This window comes from Coloeus monedula (genome assembly GCF_965178545.1).
Source record: "Coloeus monedula genome assembly, chromosome: 35".
NCBI classification, from domain to species: Eukaryota; Metazoa; Chordata; class Aves; order Passeriformes; family Corvidae; genus Coloeus; species Coloeus monedula.
The window spans coordinates 3,269,884-3,291,317 of NC_138815.1; the positions used below are offsets into that span (position 1 = coordinate 3,269,884).

Genomic DNA, 21,434 nt, shown 5'->3' on the forward strand with positions numbered 1-21,434 from the left:
GGCCCGCGGGCCACGCCCATCCCGCCCCCCACGTGGGGCCGGCGGGGGCGTGGCCAGCGCCCGCCAATCGCGGACCGGGGCGGCCGAGCGATGAGGTCACCGCGGGGCGCTCCCATTGGCCGCCGGCGGGGGCCAATCACCGCGCGGCCCGGGGGGCTGGGGGGGCGTGTGTGACACGCTGGAGCCCGGGAGGCCACGCCCCCCACGCCGTGGCCACGCCCCCCGGTTGTGGCCACGCCCCTCCGGCCGCTGGGCTCCGCCTTCCGGCCGCGCATGCGCAGCGCGCCCCCCCGGCGCTGCCTCAGTTTCCCTCGCGGCCCCTCCCCCGCTCCGGCCCCGCCCCCCCGGAGTGGGTGGGGGAGGGGGAGGGCCGAGGGGCGGGGCCTGTCCCGCCCCCGCCGCCGCTTCCCGCCGCTCATTAACCGCGGGGGAAGCTGAATAATTAATGAGGCTATTTATAGCCGCGGGGGGAGGGGCGACGGCGCCAGGCCGGGGACCGCGGGGGGAGGGGCGGGGCCGCGCGTGGGCTCCGAGCCACGTGCGGCTCCCACGTGCCCCCCAACGCCCCCTCCCCCCCTGGGTGCGTGCCCCCCAAAACCCCCCCAGGGCTCGCCCCGAATGGGGGAGGGGCGTGGGGGAGGGGACAGCCCCCTCTCCCCTCCACCCCCCCCCCCCCCCGGGAACCCCCAACCCCCCCAAATCCCGGCGCGCGGCCCCTTTAAGGCGGCGGGGGCGGGGCCCGGCGGCGCGGGGGGCGGGGCCTGTTGCCATGGGGACGCGGCGCTGACGCGAGGCGGGGGCGGGGCGCGCCCGGGCGGGGGAGGGGCGGGGGGCGGGGTCCGGGCGGGGGTGGGGGAGGGGCGCGGGAAGGGGGGGGGGGGGCGCCGCGATCGCGACGGCGGCGGCAGCGGAGCCATGAAGACTCCGGCGGACGCAGGTGGGGACTGCGGGCCCCCCCTCCCCCCCTCCCCCACGCGGGACCCGCCACCGGGGCTGGGGGAGGGGTGGGAAACTTTTTTGGGGGGGCCCCCCCACGCGGGAGGGGGAGGGGAGGAACTTTGCCCCCCCCCCCCCTCCGCCAGCGCCGCAAAGTTTCCCCCCCCCACCCCCACGTGGGGCCCCACGCGCGTGACCCTCCCCCCCCCCTCCCCCCGTGGATTTTGGGGGGGTGGGGGGGGGGTGAGGGAGTCGAGCCCCCTCCCCCCCCCCCCCCTCGCCCCTCCCCCCCTTTCCCACGGGCCCCGCCGGAGTTTCGGGACCTGTTGCGTCCCCCCCTCCCCTCCCCCGAGAGCCGCGACCCCCCCTCAATCCGCGCGCGGGAGGGGGAGGGGCGCGACCCCCCCCTCCTCCACACCCCCCCCCCCGCATTCCCACGCGGGGGGAGGGGGGCTGGAAGGGGGGGGCGGGGGGCTCCTCCCCTCCCCCACGCGTGGGGGGAGTGTGGGGGAGGGGCGCTGCCACGTTGTGTGTTTTGAAGGGGGGGGGTGGGACGGCCCCTCCCCCTCCGCGCGGGCGGGGGGGGGGGGGGGGGTCTGGGGGCGGAATTTTCGGGCGGTTTCGGGTTAATTAATGCCGGGGGGGGGGGGAATGCGTTAATTGGAGTTGCCTTATTTGGGCAGGGGTCCCCCCGCCCCCTCCCCTCCCCCGGACCCGCCCGGGCCGGTTCAAACTTGTCCCCTCCCCCCGCCCGTAGCTTTGGCCACGCCCCCGCCCGCCCAGGCCACGCCCCCAGCCCCCGGGGCAGCGAGCGCCCCCTGCTGGACGGGGCGAGGACCCCCCCCCCCCCCCCCAAAAAAAAAATAACTGGGGGGGGCCAAAAGTGGGGGAGGGGCCGGGACTGGGGGAAGTTTTGGGCCTCAAAGTTCGGGGAGGGGCCCGGAAGTTGGAGCGCCCCAAATTTGGGGGTCCCGGGGGCTCTTCCCGGGCTCTGCTCCCCGGGGGGGCCCCGGGTCCCGTTCCTGAGGGGTCTCGGAGCTTTTTGGGGGGGGAAGAATTTGGGGGCTCAACCTTTGGGGTCCCCGATTCCGGCTCGGGGGGCGGGCGGGGGGCCCTGACCCTCTGTGGGGTCGTCCCGGGGGTCCCGGTCTTCGTTTGGGGCCGTTCGGGGGTCCCGGTCTCGTTTTGGGGTCGTTCGGGGGTCCCGGTCTCGTTTTGGGGCCGTCCCGGGGGTCCCGGTCTCGTTTTGGGGCCGTTCGGGGGTCCCGGTCTCGTTTTGGGGTCGTTTGGGGGGTCCCGGTCTCATTGTGGGGCCGTTCGGGGGGTCCCGGTCTGGTTTTGGGGCTGTCCCGGGGGTCCCGCTCTGGTTTTGGGGCCGTTCAGGTGGTCCGGGTCTCTTTTTGGGGCCGTTCGGGGAGTCCCAATCTCATTTTTGGGCCGTCCCGGGGATCCTGATCTTGTTTTGGGGCCGTCCCGGGGGTCCCGGTCTCTTTTTGGGGCCGTTCAGGTGGTCCCCGTCTCTTTTTGGGGCCGTCCCGGGGGTCCCGCTCCGGTTTTGGGGCCATCCCGGGGGTCCCAGTCTCTTTTTGGGGCCGTCCCGGGGGTCCCGCTCTGGTTTTGGGGCCATCCCGGGGGTCCCGCTCTGGTTTTGGGGCCGTTCCGGTGGTCCCGGTCTCTTTTTGGGGCCGTCCCGGGGGTCCCGCTCCGGTTTTGGGGCCATCCCGGGGGTCCCGCTCCGGTTTTGGGGCCGTTCGGGGGTCGCTGCCCATGAACAGTGTCCCCATTGAGCGCTGTCCCCGTGATGTCACCCCCGGCCCGGCCGAGAACAGACCCCGAGTGTGTCCGGCCCCTCCCCCACCCCGGCGGGCCCGCGGCCAGCGAGGGGGGGCCGGGGGCTACCGAGGCGGCGGGGGGGTGGGGGAGGGGCGTTTGGGGTGGCCCCCGGCTTTGGGGTGCCCGGGGTTTGGGGTTTTTGGGGGAGTTCTGCTCTTGGGGGGGGGGGGGGGGATTTTGGGGGGGGGGGGGTTTCTTGGACGCCGTTTTTAGCGTGGTTTTTTTGGGGGTGCTCTTTCGGGATGCCGGTTTTTGGGGTGATGTTTTTTGGGGCTGTTTTTGGGATGCCGTTTTTTGGGATGGTGTGGGGTTTTTCGGGGTGATGTTTTTCGGGGTGATGTTTTTTGGGGGCTGTTTCAGGACCGGGATTTTTCGGGTGTCGTTTTTAGGCCGCTATTCCGGGGCTCGTTTGGGGGGGGGGGGGTCCGGGGACGCCCCTCCCCCTCCCCGGGGGCGGATTTTGGGGGTGGGGGGGAGGGGCCGCCTCCCCCGGGGGTTATTTTTAGCATCGTCGGTTGCCAGGCAACGGGATGGGGATGGGAGGGGGGAATGGCGGGGGGGGGCTGAGCTCATCCCGGGGGTCCCCAAAACCCCGGCGGCGTCCCCAAAATCATGGGGGGGGGTCCTGAGCTCATCCCGGGGGTCCCCAAAATCATGGGGGGGGCAGGGGGGTCCTGAGCTCATCCTGAGGATCCCGAAATTTGGGGTGGATCTGGGGTGGATTGGGGGAGGGGGGGCGGGGTTCAGGTGTTGGGACCCCCCCCCCAAATTCAGCCCCGTGGGGGGGACCCCCCAAAGGCACCCCCGATCCCCCCCCAGGGTTGGCACGGGAGGGGACAGCGATGGGACAGCGGTGACGTCACCGATGGCCCCGGGCGTCCCCAATGTCCCCGCGGGGCTGGCGGCGCAGGAGGGGACGGTGATGACGTCACAGCAATGGTGTCACACCGATGACGTCACACTGATGACATCACGGATGATGTCACACTGATGATGTCACTGCTGTCCCAGCCATGTCCCCGCAGGGTTCGCGTTCCCCGAGCGGGCACCGGAGGGGACACTGATGATGTCACAGCAATGATGTCACACTGATGACGTCACCGCCGCTGTCACAGTGATGACGCCATTGCTGTCACACTGATGATGTCACACTGCTGATGTCCCGCTGCTGTCACAGCGAGGACGTCCCAGCGATGACGTCACACTGATGATGTCACACTGCTGATGTCCCGCTGCTGTCACAGCGAGGACGTCACAGTGATGATGTCACGCTGACGATGTCCCAGCCATGTCCCCGCCGTCCCCGCAGGGTTCGCGTTCCCCGAGTGGGCGTACAAGGCGGAGTCGAGCCCCGGCTCGCGGCAGATCCAGCTCTGGCACTTCATCCTGGAGCTGCTGCGGCAGGAGCAGTACCGCGAGGTCATCGCCTGGCAGGGCGACTACGGCGAGTTCGTCATCAAGGACCCCGACGAGGTGGCCCGGCTGTGGGGGGTGCGCAAGTGCAAGCCCCACATGAACTACGACAAGCTCAGCCGCGCCCTCAGGTCAGGGGACGGCCCAAATCCCCATCCCGGGGACCCCCGGGCTGATCCCGGGACCCCTAGACCCACCTGGGAACCCACAAACTCCCCCGGGACCCCCAATCCCCAACTCCGGCACCCCCAGGAACCCCAAATCCTTATCCTGGGACCCCAAAAACTCCCCCGGGACCCCCAATCCCCAATTCCGGCACCCCCAGGAACCCCAAATCCCCATCCTGGGACCCCAAAAACTCCCCAGGGACCCCAAACCCGCCCTGAGACCCCCAAACCCCCACCCTGGGTGGTCCTGGAGTCACTGGGAGCGCTGGGAGGAGCCCCCAGGGAGGGTTTGGGGGTGGCGGGATGGGGACTTGGGGGGTTCCCAGGTATTTGGGGGTTCCCAGGTGTTTTTTTGGGGGTTCCCAGGTGTTTTTTGGGGGGGGTCCCGGGTTCCCCAGCCCTGCCCCCACGCCCCTGCCCCCTCCCCAGGTATTACTACAACAAGCGGATCCTGCACAAGACCAAGGGCAAGCGCTTCACCTACAAGTTCAACTTTAACAAACTCGTGCTGGTCAATTATCCCTTCATCGACCTGGGGCTCGCAGGTGAGGGCGGGGCCGGGGCTTGGGGGGGTTGGGGGGGGGTTGGGGGGGATAGGGGAGGTTGGGGTGGGGTCCAGGTGTGCTCTGGGTGTGTCCAGGTGTGCCTTGGGTGTGTCCAGGTGTGTCCAGGTGTGCCCTGGGCGTGGTCTGGGTGTGTCCAGGTGTGTTCAGGTGTGGTCTGGGTGTGCCTTGGGTGTGTCCAGGTGTGCTCTGGGTGTGTCCAGCTGTGTCCAGCTGTGTCCAGGTGTGCCCTGGGCGTGGTCTGGGTGTGTCCAGGTGTGCTCTGGGTGTGTCCAGCTGTGTCCAGGTGTGCCCTGGGCGTGGTCTGGGTGTGCCCAGGTGTGCTCTGGGTGTGTCCAGCTGTGTCCAGGTGTGTTCAGGTGTGGTCTGGGTGTGTCCAGGTGTGGCAAGGATGGGCTGGGAGTGGCCAGAGAGGAGCTGGGCGTGGTCTGGGTGTGTCCAGCTGTGTCCAGCTGTGTCCGGCTGTGCCCAGGCCACGCCCAGGTGCCTCCCCTGACCCCTCCCTTCCCCCCCCGCAGGTCCCCCGCTGCCGCAGAGCGCCCCCCCCCTGCCCTCGGGGGGGTCCCACTTCCGCTTCCCACCCCTCCCCGGCCCCTCCCCCCACGAGGGGCTCTCCCCCCCTCCCCCCCCCCATTCCGACGACCTCCGCTCGCCGGGGGGGGGCCTGGGGGGCGGCCCCCCCCTGCTGGCCCCTCCCCCCTCGCCCTTCCCGCGGCGTTTGGGGTCCCTCAGCGACGGCTCCGACGCGGCCGAGCCCGAGGAGCCCCCCCCGCCCCTCCCCCACCCCCCGCTGCCCCCTCCCCACCCCCCCCTGAGCGCCGGGGGGGGGTTCCGCCCCCTGCCCCCCCCGCACCCCCCGCCCCGCCTGACCCCCGAGGGGCTTTTCCGCCTCTACCCCCGCGACCCCCCCCTCAGCCCCTTCCCCCCCTCCCCCCTCGGCGGGGGCGGCGGCGGCGGGGGCGGCCCGGGGGGGGGCGGGGGAGGGGCGGGGGGGCTGCTGCCCCCTCCCCTTTCCCCCGCGCTGCCCCTCACCCCCCCGCAGGTGGGCTACGCGCCCTCCCCCACCCTGAGCCCGCTCTTCGGGGGTTCGGGGGGTTTGGGGGGCGGCTCCGGGGGGGGGGGAGGGGGCTCCGGGGGGGGGGGAGGGTCGCACTTCTCCTTCTCGGCCGAGGACCTGCAGAGGGCGCTGGCGGCGCAGGCGCGGAGCGTGCTCAGCTACCACCTGAGCCCGCGGGCCTTCCTCCCCTGCCCCCCCCCGGGGCTGCTGCTGCCCCCCCCGCGGCCCCCCGAGACCCCCCCCGCCCCTCACAGCCCCTTCCCCTTCAAGCTGCAGCCCCCCCCCCCCGGGAGGCGCCAGCGCGAGAAAGCGGCGGGGGGCGGCGGGGGGGGAGGGGCGGCTCCTCCTCCTCCTCCTCCTCCTCCATCATCATCATCATCCTCATCCTCCTCATCCTCGTCATCGTCGGGGGGCGGCCCCGCCGAGCCCCCTCCCCACATCAAGGTGGAGCCGGTGTCCGAGGAGGAGACGGTGGAGGTGACGGACGTGAGCGGCGAGGAGGAGGAGGAGGAAGGCGAGGAGGAGGAGGAGGAGGAGGAGGAGGAGGAGGAGGACGAGGTGTTCAAAGCCGCCCCTCCCCCCCCCGCCGCGCCAGGAGGGGGGAGGGGGTCGCAGGTCGTGGAGGGGGGGTCGGGGGGGTCGCCGCCGCCCCTCCCCCCCCCCCGCGTCCCGTTGAAGCTGCGGTTTAAGCGGCGCTGGAGGGAGGGGGGAGGGGCGGCCGAGACCCCCGCGGGGGGGGGAGGGGCCGGAGACCCCCCGGGGGTGGGGGGGGGGCGCAGGGTGAGCGCGGAGCTGCACCGAGCCACGGCCCAGCTGTCGCTGGAGTCTTAAATTTGGGGAGGGGGCGGGGGGGGGGTCAGGGGTCGGGGTCGCCCCTCCCCCACTGCCTTAAGAGGAGGGGGAGGGGCGCGACCCTCCTGGACCCGCCCCTCCCCCCACCCGCACCCTCGCGTTCAAAGTGAAATTTGGGGGTCGCGCCCCTCCCTCCCCCCCCCCCCCCGCTTTAAGAATGGAATGTGGGGGGAGGGGTGTGGGGGGAGGGGTCCCGGCAGGGTTTTGTGCAGGGAATTGGGGGAGGGGGCGCTGAAAGCCCCTCCCCCATCGATTTTAGGGCTGCCTTGTGGGGGGCCGGAAATGAGGGGGGGGGGGGTCGGTCCCCGCCCCCTCCCCAAAAATTGCGTAGAGCCCCCTAAAAAAACGGGTGAGAGCCCCCCCCGCCCCCCCCCTCAGAAAACGGGGGGGGAGCTTCCAAAATTGGGGGGAAACTCCAAAAAATTGGGTGGGACCCCCCCCCCCTTACTTAAAAAAGGACGGGGTGGGACCCCCCCGGAACGATGGGAGGGACCCCAAAACACGGGCGGGACCCCCAGAAATGGGTGCGCCCCCCCCTCAAAAACGGGTGAACCCCCCCCCTCCCCCCCCCAAAAAAACGGGTGGGAACTCCCAAAATCAGGCGGGGAGGGGGGGGGGGTGGTCAAGCCCCTCCCCAGAAGCACAAATGCGGATTTTTGTCCCCAAAAATGCAAAGCGGGGGGAGGGGCCGCCGGCACAGCCCCTCCCCCACCGCCCCCCCCCCCACCGGGGGGGTTCTCTCCCCCCCCTTTTTTTTTTTTTTGGGGAGGGGGGGCTCCCCCTTGTACAAACGGCTTTATGTAACCAAAAATTGGGGTGGGCGGGGGGGGGCCCCGACCCACCTGGGGGGGAGGGGCGGGGTGGGGGAGGGGCGGGGGGAGGGGGTCTCCAAGTGCCTGTAATGTACTGTCCGGGGGGGGGAGGGGGTTTCCCCGTCTGACATTGTCCCCTCCCCCCCGCCCCCCCTGCCCCCCGTGTCCCCCCCCGCCCCGGGGTGTCCCTGGGGGGGGCAGGGGTCGCTCAGGGCCCCCTCCCCCCCTTTGTAACCCCCAGAGGGGTGAGGGGGGAGGGCAGAGCCCGGTTTGGGGGTTCAGGGCGCGGGGGGGGGGGGTGGGAGGGGGGGAGGGGTCTCTCTGAAGCCTTATTGACATGTGTAAATAGGGGGGGAGGGGCGGGGGGGGTCACTCTAAGAATGTATAAAAATGAATTAAATAACCAATAAAGATTTCAGAGTTTCCGTGCTTCCCACGCTCCCGGGGGTCCCCAGAATCCTCCGGAATCGCCCAAAATCTCACCGGGACCCCCCCCCCCCCCCCCAAATCCCTGCGAGGCCTCGGAGGGTCCCGCAGGCCGCACTTCCGGGTTTGCGCCGCCGTTGCCTGGCAACGCGCAATCCCAGCGTGCTTAGCGTTGCTTCCGCGTTCCTTCTTCCCGTCGTGCCTCACGCGCGCGTCGCTCCGCAGCAGCCAATCAGCTCTCGGCTCCCGCCGCGCTTTGCGCGCGCGTTGCTAAGCAACTCTTTTCTCCGCTTCACTTCCGGGCAGCTGTTGCTAAGCGACAGCCAATCAACTTCGGCATCCCGGCGGGCTCGGCGCGAGCGTTGCTCGGCGACAGCCAATGAGCGGCGGGGTCCTTGCCGGGGTTATCCCATGATTCCCCGCGCGCGGCCACTTCCGCTCTCTCCCGCCGCTTCCGCGATCCCGGCCCGGCCCCGCGACCCCCCCGGAGACCCCCGAAAACCCCTCCCGGAGGCCCCCGCAAGCCGAGAAACGCCCCCGACCCCGGGACTCCTCTGGGAGTCCAGGGACTCTCACTCAATTTGGGGCGGACCTTTCTCTGTCCCTCGGGTTTTACGGCTCCTCCAACCGCCCCCGAAAGGGTCGAGGGACCCCCGGGGTTCCCCAAACCTCCCCCCCCCTCCAGGCTCTGTGCAGGCACCGCCAATGAATCATTTGAGGGTCCCAGCACCGTTCTTTAGGTTGGGCCCGGTTGTGTTTTCGGCGCTTCGGGAGGAACTTGGGGGGTGGCAGGGCCGTTTTTGGGGGTGGGGGCGAATTTGAGGGTCCCAGGGTCGGTTTTGGGGGCGGAGTGCAGAGCCGGGGGGTCCCGGAGCCGCTTTTTGGGGGTCCCGGAGTCGTTTTCGGGGGTTTTAGGGGGGGTTTTAAGCCGCTTTTGGGGGGGGGGGTCCGCGCTGACCAATCAGCGAGCGCGACACGAGCGGCGGGGGCGTGGCTTAGGCCGGGCCACGCCCATCGCTGCAGCTGCGCAGGCGCGGGGCGGGGTGGGCGTGGCCGGGCCCCGCTCACGTGGCCGCACACGCGGCCGCGCACGTGCGGCCGCACGCGGGGGCGGGGCCTGCGCGGGGGCGGGGCCTGGGGCTGGGGGCGGGGCCGGGCTCTTCCTCCCCTCCCCCCCCCGCCCGTCGCGACATCGCCGCCGCTCCCGCTCCTCCCCCCGCGACATCGGGACCCCCCCGAGGGGCTCCGAGAGCCTCCAGGGGCGAAGGGAATCCCCAGAGACCCCCCGGGACCCTCCCGCGGGCACACGGAGCCTTCCCCAGCCCCCCAAGATCAGGGACCCCCCCCCCGGACACCCCCACCATGAACAGGACCCCCATCCAACCCCCCCCGCCAGCGGCACAGGGGCCGTGTCCATGAGCAGAGACCCCCCCCCATAAACAGAGACCACCCCTCCCGAGGCAGAGGGACCCCCCCCGGTGACAGAGACCCCCCCATTAAACACAGGGACCCCCCCGCAATTAACAGAGACACCCCCATTAACAGAGACCCCCCCCATTAACAGAGACACCCCCATTAACAGGGACCCCCCCCAATTAAGCACTGGGACCCCCCCCCCATTTACAGAGACCCCCCCCCATTAAGCACAGGGCCCCCCCCCGCGCCGTAGTGGGCGTGGCCCAGCTCGGAGTGGGCGTGGTCAACGCGCAGGCTCGGTGGGCGTTTCCCTCCAGGCCACGCCCCCGCACGTGGGTCACGTGGGCGGGCGCGCGGCGGCCGCGTGTGGAGGGGGCGGGGCCGCGGGGAGGGCGGGGCGGGGCTCGGGGTGGGGAACGGGGGGGGGGCGGGGAGGAGGCGCGTGCGCGGAGCGATCGAAGGTGCCAGAAGGATCCGGGCGGCGGAGGCGGCGGAGCCGGTGAGGGGCGGGGGTCCTGAGACCCCCGGGGCGGCCGGTTAGGAGAGGGGGGACCCCTGGGAGGGGCGATCTTTGAGGGGAAATCCCCTCCCGAGGGGCGGGGAGGGGGCTTTGGGAGGGGCTCTGAGGGGATCTGTGAGGGGAAACACCTCCCGAGAGGGCTCTGAGGGGATCTGGGGGGGTTCTGGGGGGATCTGTGAGGGGAAACCCCCCGCGAGGGGCGGAGAGAGGCGGTGAGGAGGCTCTGGGAGCAGTTCCGAAGGATTGAGGGTGGTTCTGAGGGGATCTGTGAGGGGAAACCCACCCTGAGAAGGCTCTGAGGGGATCTGGGGAGGTTCTGGGGGGATCTGTGAGGGGGGTGCCGCACCGAGAGGGCTCCAAGAGGGTCTGGGGTGGCTCCGAGGGGCTTTGGGGCAGTTCCTAGAGGATCTAGGGCGGTTCTGAGGGGATCTGTGAGGGGAAACCCCCCCTGAGGAGGCTCTGAGGGGATCTGGGGCGGTTCTGAGGGGATCTGTGAGGGGAAACCCCCCCTGAGGAGGCTCTGAAGGGATCTGGGGCGGTTCTGAGGGGATCTGTGAGGGGAAACCCCCCCTGAGGGGGCTCTGAAGGGATCTGGGGCGGTTCTGAGGGGATCTGTGAGGGGAAACCCCCCCTGAGGAGGCTCTGAAGGGATCTGGGGCGGTTCTGAGGGGATCTGTGAGGGGAAACCCCCCCTGAGGAGGCTCTGAGGGGATCAGGGGCGGTTCTGAGGGGATCTGTGAGGGCAAACCCCCCCTGAGGAGGCTCTGAAGGGATCTGGGGCGGTTCTGAGGGGATCTGTGAGGGGAAACCCCCCCTGAGGAGGCTCTGAAGGGATCTGGGGCGGTTCTGAGGGGATCTGTGAGGGGAAACCCCCCCTGAGGAGGCTCTGAAGGGATCTGGGGCGGTTCTGAGGGGATCTGTGAGGGGAAACCCCCCCTGAGGAGGCTCTGAGGGGATCTGGGGCGGTTCTGAGGGGATCTGTGAGGGGAAACTCCCCCTGAGGAGGCTCCGAGAGGGCTGCGGAGGTTTGAGGGGAGAACCCCCCCAAGAGCGTCTGTGCGGGGACGCCCCGTCCAGTCCCACCCATATTTGGGGTGAATATTTCTGTTTTTTGGCGTCTCAGCTGCCTGGATTTCGGCCGGGCTGGGGTGGGGGTGGGCTGTGCGGCGCGGAGGTGACACCGTGCCACCGCTTTGTCACCGCCGCTGCCTTGCGTGACCGTGCCGCCCCCTCCCCTTCCCCCCCTCCCCCAGGTGCCACCAGGTCGCTGTCACCTCCCCTCCCCCCCTCCCCCCCCTTCGCTCTTCGTGCCCCCTCCCCCCTCACCGTGGAGTCCCTGCGCGTCCTCTCCCAGCTCCACTCCCCGCGCGGGGCGGGGGGGGACAGCGGCGACCTCGGGGAGCGTCGCCGGCCACCGCCGGGCCCGCCCATGGCCCGCACGGCCTGGGACGAGGAGGAGTGCCTGGATTACTACGGCATGCTGTCGCTGCACCGGCTCTTCGAGGTGGTGGGGGCGCAGCTGACCCCCAGCGACGTGGCCGTGCTGTCCTTCCTGCTGGACGAGACGCTGCCCGGGCCGCACCCGCTGGACCCCGCGCTCTGGGGCGGTGACTCGGGGCCGTCCCCGGCGCTGCTGGAGCGGTGGGGTCGCCGCAGGGATGGCCGGGTGGGCGCGGGGCCCCCGCGGAACGGGCTGGAGCTGCTGCTGGAGATGGAGCGGCGAGGGCTGTGCCACGAAGGGGACTTCGGGCACCTGCGGCAGCTGCTGCGCCTGGTGACGAGGCACGACCTGCTCAGATGTGTCACCCTCAAGCGGCCGAGGCCGGGTGAGTGGCGGCTCGTTGTCACCTCGTTGTCGCCGCTTCGTGGCGGCCACACCCTGCTCCGTGTTCCCCTTGTGTCCCCCTGCACGTCCTGCTGGGCTGTGTCACCTGAAAGCGGCCACAGGCGCCTCAGTGACAGCTCAGTGTCACCTCCCTGTGCCACCCACAGCCCGCTCTGTGTCCCTTCTGGGCTGTGTCACCCTAAAGCTGCTGTGTCCTGCTCAGTGTCACCTCCCTGTCACCCTAAAGCTGCTGTGTCCTGCTCAGTGCCACTTCCCTGTCACCCTAAAGCTGCTGTGTCCTGGGCAGTGTCACCTCCCTGTCCCCTCCCTGTCACCCTAAAGCTGCTGTGTCCTGCTCAGTGTCACCTCTCTGTCCCCTCTGTGTCACCCTAAAGCTGCTGTGTCCTGCTCAGTGTCACCTCCCTGTCACCCTAAAGCTGCTGTGTCCTGCTCAGTGCCACTTCCCTGTCACCCTAAAGCTGCTGTGTCCTGCTCAGTGTCACCTCCCTGTTACCCTAAAGCTGCTGTGTCCTGGGCAGTGTCACCTCCCTGTCCCCTCCCTGTCACCCTAAAGCTGCTGTGTCCTGCTCAGTGTCCCCTTTGTGTCACCCTAAAGCTGCTGTGTCCTGCTCAGTGTCACCTCCCTGTCCCCCCCTCTGTGTCACCCTAAAGCTGCTGTGTCCTGCTCAGTGTCACCTCCCTGTCCCCTCCCTGTCACCCTAAAGCTGCTGTGTCCTACTCAGTGTCCCCTCTGTGTCACCCTAAAGCTGCTGTGTCCTACTCAGTGTCCCCTCTGTGTCACCCTAAAGCTGCTGTGTCCTGCTCAGTGCCACCTCCCTGTCACCCTAAAGCTGCTGTGTCCTGCTCAGTGCCACCTCCCTGTCACCCTAAAGCTGCTGTGTCCTGCTCAGTGCCACCTCCCTGTCCCCTTTCCCTGCCCCCACCACCACCTGCTCTGTTCCCCCTCCCTGCCCCCTCCCGTGTCCCCCCTCCTGTCTCTCTGTGCCCCTAAAGCCACCCCTGAGTGTCACCCCCAGTGTCACCCCTGCTGGACTTTGGGGTCTGACGGGGTGTCGGGGTGTCCCCACAGTGTCCCCTGAGCGCGTCACCTGCGTCCCTGCCATGGGGGGCACCTGCCCGAGCCCCCCCCGGCCCCGCCCCGAGCACTGGGAGACAGGTGAGGGCTGGGGGGGACCCTGGCGGTCACTTGGGGTCACTTTGGGGGGGCTGGGGTCACTTTGGGGGCCTGGGGGGGACCCTGGCGGTCACTTGGGGTCACTTTGGGGGGGCTGGGGTCACTTTGGGGGCCTGGGGGGGACTCTGGGGGTCACTGGGGGTCACTTTGGGGGGCCGGGGGGGACTTGATGGGTGTGGGGGTCACCCCATGGGTTGTACGGGGGGGTCACTCTGGGGGTCACTGGGGGTCACTTTTGGGTCACCCTGGGCGTCGCTGGTGGTCACTCTTGGGTCAACCTGGGAGTGTTTTGGGGTCACTGGTGGGGCCACCCTGGGGGTCACTCCAGGGGTCCCCCCGGTGTCCCCCCGGTGTCCCCGCGTGCCCCTGACCCCGCTGGCCCCCCGCAGGCTCCAGCTCCGGCTCCAGCTCCGGGAAGCGGAAGCGCAGCACCCGGAATTCCCGGAATTCCCGGAGTTCCCGAGGCCGGACACGGCGACCCCTCCCCCCCAGAGACCCCCCCCAGGACCCTCCCGAGCCCCCGGCCAAGGTCACCTGCGGTACGGCCCCTCCCCCACCCGCGGGACAAACTGGGAGTACTGGGAGGGACAAACTGGGGACACTGGGAGAGAAACCAGTGAGGGACTGGGAGAGAAACCAGTGATGGACGGGGGGCGCTGGGAGGGACAAACTGGGAGTACTGGGAGAGAAACCAGTGAAGGACTGGGAGAGAAACCAGTGAGGAACGGGGGGCGCTGGAAGGGAGAAACTGGGAGTACTGGGAGGGACAAACTGGGAGTACTGGGAGGGACAAACTGGGGACACTGGGAGAGAAACCAGTGAGGGACAGGGGCACTGGGAGAGACAAACTGGGAGTACTGGGAGAGAAACCAGTGAAGGACTGGGAGAGAAACCAGTGAGGAACGGGGGGCGCTGGAAGGGAGAAACTGGGAGTACTGGGAGGGACAAACTGGGAGTACTGGGAGGGGCAAACTGGGGACACTGAGAGGGAAACCAGTGAGGGACTGGGAGAGAAACCAGTGAGGAATGGGGGGTGCTGGGAGGGAGAAACTGGGGGTGACTGGGAACACTGCAAGGGCCAGACCGGTATGGGACTGGGAGCACTGGGATGGGTGGACATAAACAGGAACTGGGCCCCGGCCCAGCCCAGGAACTGGGAGCACTGGGAGAACTGGGCCTGCTGGTTCCATGGGGGGGGTCACTGAGGGCACCGGGACGCTCAGTTCGGTGCGGGAACTGGGAGAACTGGGAAAGCTGGATGTGCAGCAGTAATTCCAGGGTTGTGGTGGGAGTGAGTCACTGGGCATACTGGGAGCACTGGGAATGCTGGTGCTACAGAGCCAGGGTTACTGGGCAGACTGGGTCCTTGTTCCAGTACAGGAACTGGGCATACTGGGAGCACTGGGGCTGTTGGCACAGCGAAGCCTGCCTGGAATGCTGGTCCTTAGCGGTCCACGCTGTTCTGTACTGGTTTATACTGGTCCATACTGGTGTCTTCCCAGACATCCGGCTCCGTATGTGAGCCGAGCACTGTGAGCGGGAGCGGGCAGTGGCCTCGAGCCGGCCCTCACTGGGTTATACTGGTCCATACTGGTTTATAGTGGTCTGTACTGGTTTATAGTGGTTCTCACTGGTTTATACTGGTCTCTATATCCTCCACACGTTGGGCTGTGTGGCTGAGCACGAGCAGGCACTGGGGCGCGGCCTCAAGCCAGCCCTTACTGGTTTACACTGGTCCGTACTGGTTTGTAGTGGTCCGTACTGAGTTACACTGGAGTATAGTGGTCTGTACTGGTTTATACTGGTTCTCACTGGTCCGTACTGATGTTTCTCTGCCCCAGATATCAGACTCCGTGTCTGAGCACGAGCCGGCCCTGCGCCGGGGCATCGCCTTGAGCCGGCCCTTACTGGGTTATACTGGTCCATGCTGGTTGATAGCCGTTCCCAGTGGTTTATACCGGTTCTCACTGGTTTATACCGGTTCCAAGTGGTCCGTACTGGTTCTCACTGATTTATACCGGTTCTCACTGGTTTATATCGGTTCTTTCTGGTCCATACTGGCTCTCACTGGTTTATACCAGTTCTCACTGGTCTTTACCGGTTCTCACTGGTTTATAGTGGTTCTCAGTGGTTCATACTGGTTCTCTCTGGTCCATACTGGTTCTCACTAGTCCGTACTGGTTCTCACTGCTTCATACTGGTTCTCTCTGGGCCATACTGGTTCTCTCTGGTCCGTACTGGTTCTCACTGGTCCGTACTGGTTCTCACTGGTTCATACTGGTTCCCAGTGGTTTATAGTGGTTCTCACTGGTCCGTACCGGTTCTCACTGGTTCATACCGGTTCCCAGTGGTTTATAGTGGTTCTCACTGGTCCGTACCGGTTCTCACTGGTTCATACCGGTTCCCAGTGGTTTATAGTGGTTCTCACTGGTCCGTACTGGTTCTCACTGGTTCATACCGGTTCCCAGTGGTTCATACCGGTTCCCAGTGGTTTATAGTGGTTCTCACTGGTCCGTACTGGTTCTCACTGGTTCATACCGGTTCCCAGTGGTTTATAGTGGTTCTCACTGGTCCGTACTGGTTCTCACTGGTTCATACCAGTTCCCAGTGGTTCATACCGGTTCCCAGTGGTTTATAGTGGTTCTCACTGGTCTGTACTGGTTCTCACTGGTTCATACCGGTTCCCAGTGGTTCATACCAGTTCCCAGTGGTTTATACCAGTTCCCAGTGGTTTATAGTGGTTCTCACTGGTCCGTACTGGTTCTCACTGGTTCATACCGGTGCCCAGTGGTTTATAGTGGTTCCCAGTGGTTCATACCGGTTCCCAGTGGTTCATACCGGTTCCCAGTGGTTCATACTGGTTCCCAGTGGTTTATAGTGGTTCTCACTGGTCCATACCAGTTCTCACTGGTTCATACTGGTTCCCAGTGGTTCATACCGGTTCCCAGTGGTTTATAGTGGTTCCCAGTGGTTCATACCGGTTCCCAGTGGTTCATACCGGTTCCCAGTGGTTCATACTGGTTCCCAGTGGTTTATAGTGGTTCTCACTGGTCCATACCAGTTCTCACTGGTTCATACTGGTTCCCAGTGGTTCATACCGGTTCCCAGTGGTTTATAGTGGTTCTCACTGGTTCATACCGGTTCCCAGTGGTTCATACCGGTTCCCAGTGGTTCATACTGGTTCCCAGTGGTTTATAGTGGTTCTCACTGGTCCATACCAGTTCTCACTGGTTCATACCGGTTCCCAGTGGTTCATACCGGTTCCCAGTGGTTCATACCAGTTCCCAGTGGTTTATAGTGGTTCTCACTGGTTCATACCAGTTCTCACTGGTCTGTACTGGTTTATAGTGGTTCATACCGCTTCTCACCAGTCCATACCGGTTCTGACCGGTCCATACCGGTTCTCACCAGTCCATACCGGTTCTCACCGCTCTGCACCGGTTCTCACCAGTCCATACCGGTTCTCACCGGTCCATACTGGTTCTCACCAGTCCATACCGGTTCTCACCGCTCCGCACCGGTTCTCACCAGTCCATACCGGTTCTCACCAGTCCATACCGGTTCTCACCGCTCCGCACCGGTTCTCACCGGTCCATACCGGTTCTCACCAGTCCATACCGGTTCTGACCGGTCCATACCGGTTCTCACCGCTCCGCACCGCTTCTCCCCGCAGACATCCGCCTGCGCGTCCGCGCCGAGTACTGCGAGCACGAGCGGGCGCTGCGCCGCGGCGTGGCCTCGAGCCGCCCGCGGGGGCCGGGCCGGCAGCTGGACGTGTTCGGCCAGGCCAGCGGCGTGCTCAAGGCGCGGGACCTGGGCTCCATCCTGTGCGACATCAAGTTCTCGGAGCTCTCCTACCTGGAGGCCTTCTGGGGCGATTACCTGAGCGGGGCCCTGCTCGAGGCGCTCAAGGGCGTCTTCCTGACCGAGGGGCTGCGCCGCGCCGTGGGCCGCGAGGACGTCCGGCTGCTGGTCAGCGTGGACCAGGACGACTACGAGGCCGGGCGGAGGCTGCTGCTGCAGGCACAGGGACGGAGGGGGGACGCAGGAGGGGACGGAGCCCCCGGGGACGGAGCCCCGGACGGAGCCCCCGGGGCGGCGGCAGCGCCCAGGGCGAGGAGGGGAAGGGTCCGGAATGGAGGGGGAGGGTCCAGGGGGTGAGGGGAGGAGGGGGGGAGGGGCACTCAGGAATGGGGGCAGAGGGTGGAAAAAGGGGAGGGGGGTCACAGAAAAAAGGGGGATGCTGGAAAGAAGGGGAGAGTCCTAAAAAAAATGGGGGGATCGCAAAAAGAGGAGGAGAGGCCTAAAAAGAGGAGGGGGAGACCCCCAAAAAGAGGAGGAGGAGACCCCCAAAAAGAGGAGGAGGAGACCCAAAAAGAGGAGGAGACCCAAAAAGAGGAGGAGGAGACCCCCAAAAAGAGGAGGGAGAGACCCCAAAAAGAGGAGGGGGAGACCCCAAAAAGAGGAGGGGGAGACCCCAAAAAGAGGAAGAGACCCCCAAAAAGAGGAGGGGGAGACCCCAAAAGAGGAGGGGGAGACCCCAAAAAGAGGAAGAGACCCCCAAAAAGAGGAAGAGACCCCCAAAAGAGGAGGAGACCCCCAAAAAGAGGAGGGGGAGACCCCCAAAAGAAAAGGACCCCCCCAAAATGGGTGCAGTGCCCGGGGGGGCCCCGGGGAGCCCCCAAACCGTGACCCCTCCCCCCCCCCAAATCTGCCCCCCCCCCCATCCCCCTCCTCAATTTCTGCAGGTGACCTCTCCCCCCCCGGGGGGGGCGGGGCTGTAAATATGTAAATGAGCAATTAAGATGTGGGGGCGGGGCCGTGTCCTGGCTGTTCCTGGGGCGATGACGTCACGGGGGAGGGCGGTGACGTCATGGGGAGGGGGAGGGGCGGGGGTCTCACCCCCCAAAGTGCCTAAAATGGGGTGGGCGGGGCTGAATATGTAAATTATTCCAAAGGGGGGCGGGGCTTGTAAATAGGGGCGGGGCCGGGGGGATTTTGGGGATCTGAGTTGGAAACTCGGCGTTTTCCCGCGTTTTTCCCCCAAATTTGGGGGGCCCAAGTGCTCATTTTTGGAAGCCGCATTGAATAAAACGTTTGGAAAAAGGAGCGAAAAAGGGTCAGAAGTTTTTGGGGGGAAATCGGGGGGATTTGGGTAAAAAAAAAGGGTGGGAAATAGATTAAAAGTGGGGGGAAATGGGTTAAAAAAGGGTTAAAAATGGATTAAAATCAAAATGGGGGAATTGAAAATGAATTTTAAAGGATGAAAATCAAAGGGGTTAAAATTCGTCAAATTTTGGTTAAATTTAAAAAATTAAGTTTCTTCTATGGTTAAATTGAAAATTTAAACTCAGTTTTAATTTGATTTCAATCAATCGAATTTTAATGAAATTTAAAAGGAATTAAAACAATTAAGTCGATTTTAAATGAATAAGAACGGTTGAAAAAAGTTAATTTATAATTATTGATAACAAAAATAATTGGAAAGAATTAAATACGAAGTGATGAATTGAAATTAAAGCAGAATTAAAATATTGGGATTGGAAAGGAGCAAAAATGGATTAAAACGCTTCAAAATTAATTAAAATCGGTTAAAATGCTTCAAAATTAAAATGATCGATGGATGAAGTCAAAGGTGTTCGAAGTGATTGGAAACGTTAAAATTGATTTCAGATTGATCAAATCCATGGAAAGTGAATTAAAAACGGCTCCAAAGTCTTGGGAATGGGAACGAGATGAACGAAAATCCTTGAAATCAATTAAAATTTAATTGCTTTCAATTCACCCGGAATGAAATGGAATTAAAATCCTTGGAAATGAAATTTCAAAATTAAAATTGAATTGAATTGAAATTAATTTAAAGGGGTGGAAATGGAGGGAAAATCAACTGGAGAAATGGGGGGAAATGGGGAAGAAATGAAAATTTTGGGGTGGAAAAATCGGTGTTTGGGGAAAAAATGGAGAATTTAGGGGTGAACAAGGGGGATTTTAAGGGGGAAATTCCCTTTTTGGGTGGAAAAAAGCGGCTTTAAATCGAAATATCCCCAAATGCGGAGGGGTGGGGGGGGGGGGGAAATGGGAATTCCGGGGGAAAACTGGGATTTATGGGGAAAAAAGGGGAATCGTGGGGGCAAAAAGGGAATTGTGGGGTTAAAAAGGGCAGATTTGGGGGAAAAGGGGAAATTGGGGGGGAAATTGGGATCTCTAGGGGTGAACCCGGGGATTTATGGGGTAAAAAGGAGGAATTATGGGGGGAAAAAGGAATGACGGGGCGGAATCGGGATGGATGGGGGAAAATGGGGAAGTTTGGGGGTTAAATAGGAGTCCATAGGGTTATATAGGGGCTCTATAGGGTCAGAGGGGCTCTATAGGGTCAGAGGGGCTCTATAGGGTTAAATAGGGGCTCTATAGGGTCACAGGGGCTCTGTAGGGTCAGAGGGGCTCTATAGGGTTATATAGGGGCTCTATAGGGTTAAATAGGGGCTCTATAGGGTTATATAGGGGCTCTATAGGGTTAAATAGGGGCTCTATAGGGTCACGGGGGCTCTATAGGGTCAGAGGGGCTCTATAGGGTTAAATAGGGGCTCTATAGGGTCATGGGGGCTCTATAGGGTCACGGGGGCTCTATAGGGTTAAATAGGGGCTCTATAGGGTCGCAGGGGCTCTATAGGGTCAGAGGGGGCTCTATAGGGTCATGGGGGCTCTATAGGGTCACGGGGGCTCTATAGGGTTAAATAGGGGCTCTATAGGGTCAGAGGGGCTCTATAGGGTTATATAGGGGCTCTATAGGGTCACGGGGGCTCTATAGGGTTATATAGGGGCTCTATAGGGTCAGAGGGGCTCTATAGGGTTAAATAGGGGCTCTATAGGGTCAGAGGGGCTCTATAGGGTTAAATAGGGGCTCTATAGGGTCACGGGGGCTCTATAGGGTCAGAGGGGGCTCTATAGGGTCAGAGGGGGCTCTATAGGGTTAAATAGGGGCTCTATAGGGTCACGGGGGCTCTATAGGGTCAGAGGGGGCTCTATAGGGTCAGAGGGGGCTCTATAGGGTTAAATAGGGGCTCTATAGGGTCACGGGGGCTCTATAGGGTCAGAGGGGCTCTATAGGGTTAAATAGGGGCTCTATAGGGTCAGAGGGGCTCTATAGGGTTAAATAGGGGCTCTATAGGGTCAGAGGGGCTCTATAGGGTCACGGGGGCTCTATAGGGTCACGGGGGCTCTATAGGGTTAAATAGGGGCTCTATAGGGTCACAGGGGCTCTATAGGGTCACGGGGGCTCTATAGGGTCACGGGGGCTCTATAAGGTTAAATAGGGGCTCTATAGGGTTAAATAGGGGCTCTATAGGGTCACGGGGGCTCTATAGGGTCACAGGGGCTCTATAGGGTTAAATAGGGGCTCTATAGGGTCACGGGGGCTCTATAGGGTCACAGGGGCTCTGTAGGGTCACGGGGGCTCTATAGGGTCAGAGGGGCTCTATAGGGTCACAGGGGCTCTATAGGGTTATATAGGGGCTCTATAGGGTTAAATCCCCTCTCCATAGGGGCAGGGGGGCGGCGTTTCCGTGGGTTCAGTAAAAATCCATAGGGGAAAGTGGAAATCCATAGGGGAAATCCGGGCCTCAATTACCAGGAAAATCCACCCGGGGCGGGGAGGGGGAATTCTGGGATGGATCCCGCGGGTTCCTATAGGGGATGTCCTATAGGGGCCTTTACCGGGACGTCGCCGGAGCGCTCGTGGCCGCGTTCCAGAAAGGGAAAGAACCCAAAATCCCCCGGATCGGCCCCAAATCCCGGCGGGAACCCCCCGGCCTCGATCCCCATAGGGGGCGTCTCCTATAGGGGACAGCGGCTATAGGGGAACGCCGAGATCCCAATGGGGCATCCATAGGGGATCCATAGGGGATCCATAGGGGATCGATGGGGGATCGATGGGGGTTCTATAGGGGCTCTATAGGGGCTCTATAGGGGATCTATGGGGGATCCATACGGGATCAATGGGGGTTCTATGGGGAACTTACAGGGGATCAATGGGGGGTTTATAGGGGTTCTATAGGCGTTCTATAGGGGATATATCAGGAATCTATAGGGGATCCGTGGAGGATCTATAGGGGATCTATGGGAGATCAATGGGGGATCTATAGGGGATCCATAGGGGTTCTATGGGGAATCTATGGGGGATCCATGGGGGATCCATAGGGGATCAATGGGGGTTCTATAGGGCTTCTGTAGGGGATCTATGAGGGTTCTATGGGGGATTTAGAGGGGCTCTATAGGCGTTCTATAGGGGATATATGGGGAATCTATAGGGGATCAGTGGAGGATCTATAGGGGATGGATGGGAGATCAATGGGAGATCTATAGGGGATCTATAGGGGATCTATAGGGGATCTATAGGGGATCTATAAGGGAGCTATAGGGG

The 21,434-nt window shown here is 64.1% G+C and overlaps 2 protein-coding genes across 2 annotated transcripts; both read left to right on the plus strand.

The window, feature by feature from the left end:
* Nucleotides 1-843: 843 nt before the first annotated feature.
* On the plus strand, nt 844-7,977 carry ERF (ETS2 repressor factor). Its single transcript, XM_082299889.1, has 4 exons — nt 844-937; nt 4,079-4,313; nt 4,779-4,894; nt 5,431-7,977. Exons 1-4 carry the CDS (start codon nt 916-918, stop codon nt 6,798-6,800), a joined length of 1,743 nt encoding a protein of 580 aa, XP_082156015.1. The 5' UTR covers nt 844-915; the 3' UTR covers nt 6,801-7,977.
* A 1,911-nt stretch (nt 7,978-9,888) lies between these two features.
* Nucleotides 9,889-17,540, plus strand: DEDD2 (death effector domain containing 2). The gene is made up of 5 exons (XM_082299888.1): nt 9,889-9,974; nt 11,249-11,821; nt 12,911-12,997; nt 13,405-13,554; nt 16,689-17,540. The coding sequence occupies exons 2-5, from the start codon at nt 11,425-11,427 to the stop codon at nt 17,174-17,176; spliced, it is 1,122 nt and encodes a 373-aa protein (XP_082156014.1). The 5' UTR covers nt 9,889-9,974; nt 11,249-11,424; the 3' UTR covers nt 17,177-17,540.
* The last annotated feature ends 3,894 nt before the right edge of the window (nt 17,541-21,434 follow it).

Coding starts and splice junctions, on each gene's coding strand:
- ERF (XM_082299889.1), top strand. CDS start 916: ATGAAGACTCCGGCGGACGCAG. Junction 938..4,078: donor GAAGACTCCGGCGGACGCAG/GTGGGGACTGCG, acceptor CCGTCCCCGCAG/GGTTCGCGTTCCCCGAGTGG. Junction 4,895..5,430: donor CATCGACCTGGGGCTCGCAG/GTGAGGGCGGGG, acceptor CCCCCCCCGCAG/GTCCCCCGCTGCCGCAGAGC.
- DEDD2 (XM_082299888.1), top strand. CDS start 11,425: ATGGCCCGCACGGCCTGGGACGAGGAGGAGTGCCTGGATTACTACGGC. Junction 12,998..13,404: donor CCCCGAGCACTGGGAGACAG/GTGAGGGCTGGG, acceptor GGCCCCCCGCAG/GCTCCAGCTCCGGCTCCAGC. Junction 13,555..16,688: donor CCCGGCCAAGGTCACCTGCG/GTACGGCCCCTC, acceptor TTCTCCCCGCAG/ACATCCGCCTGCGCGTCCGC.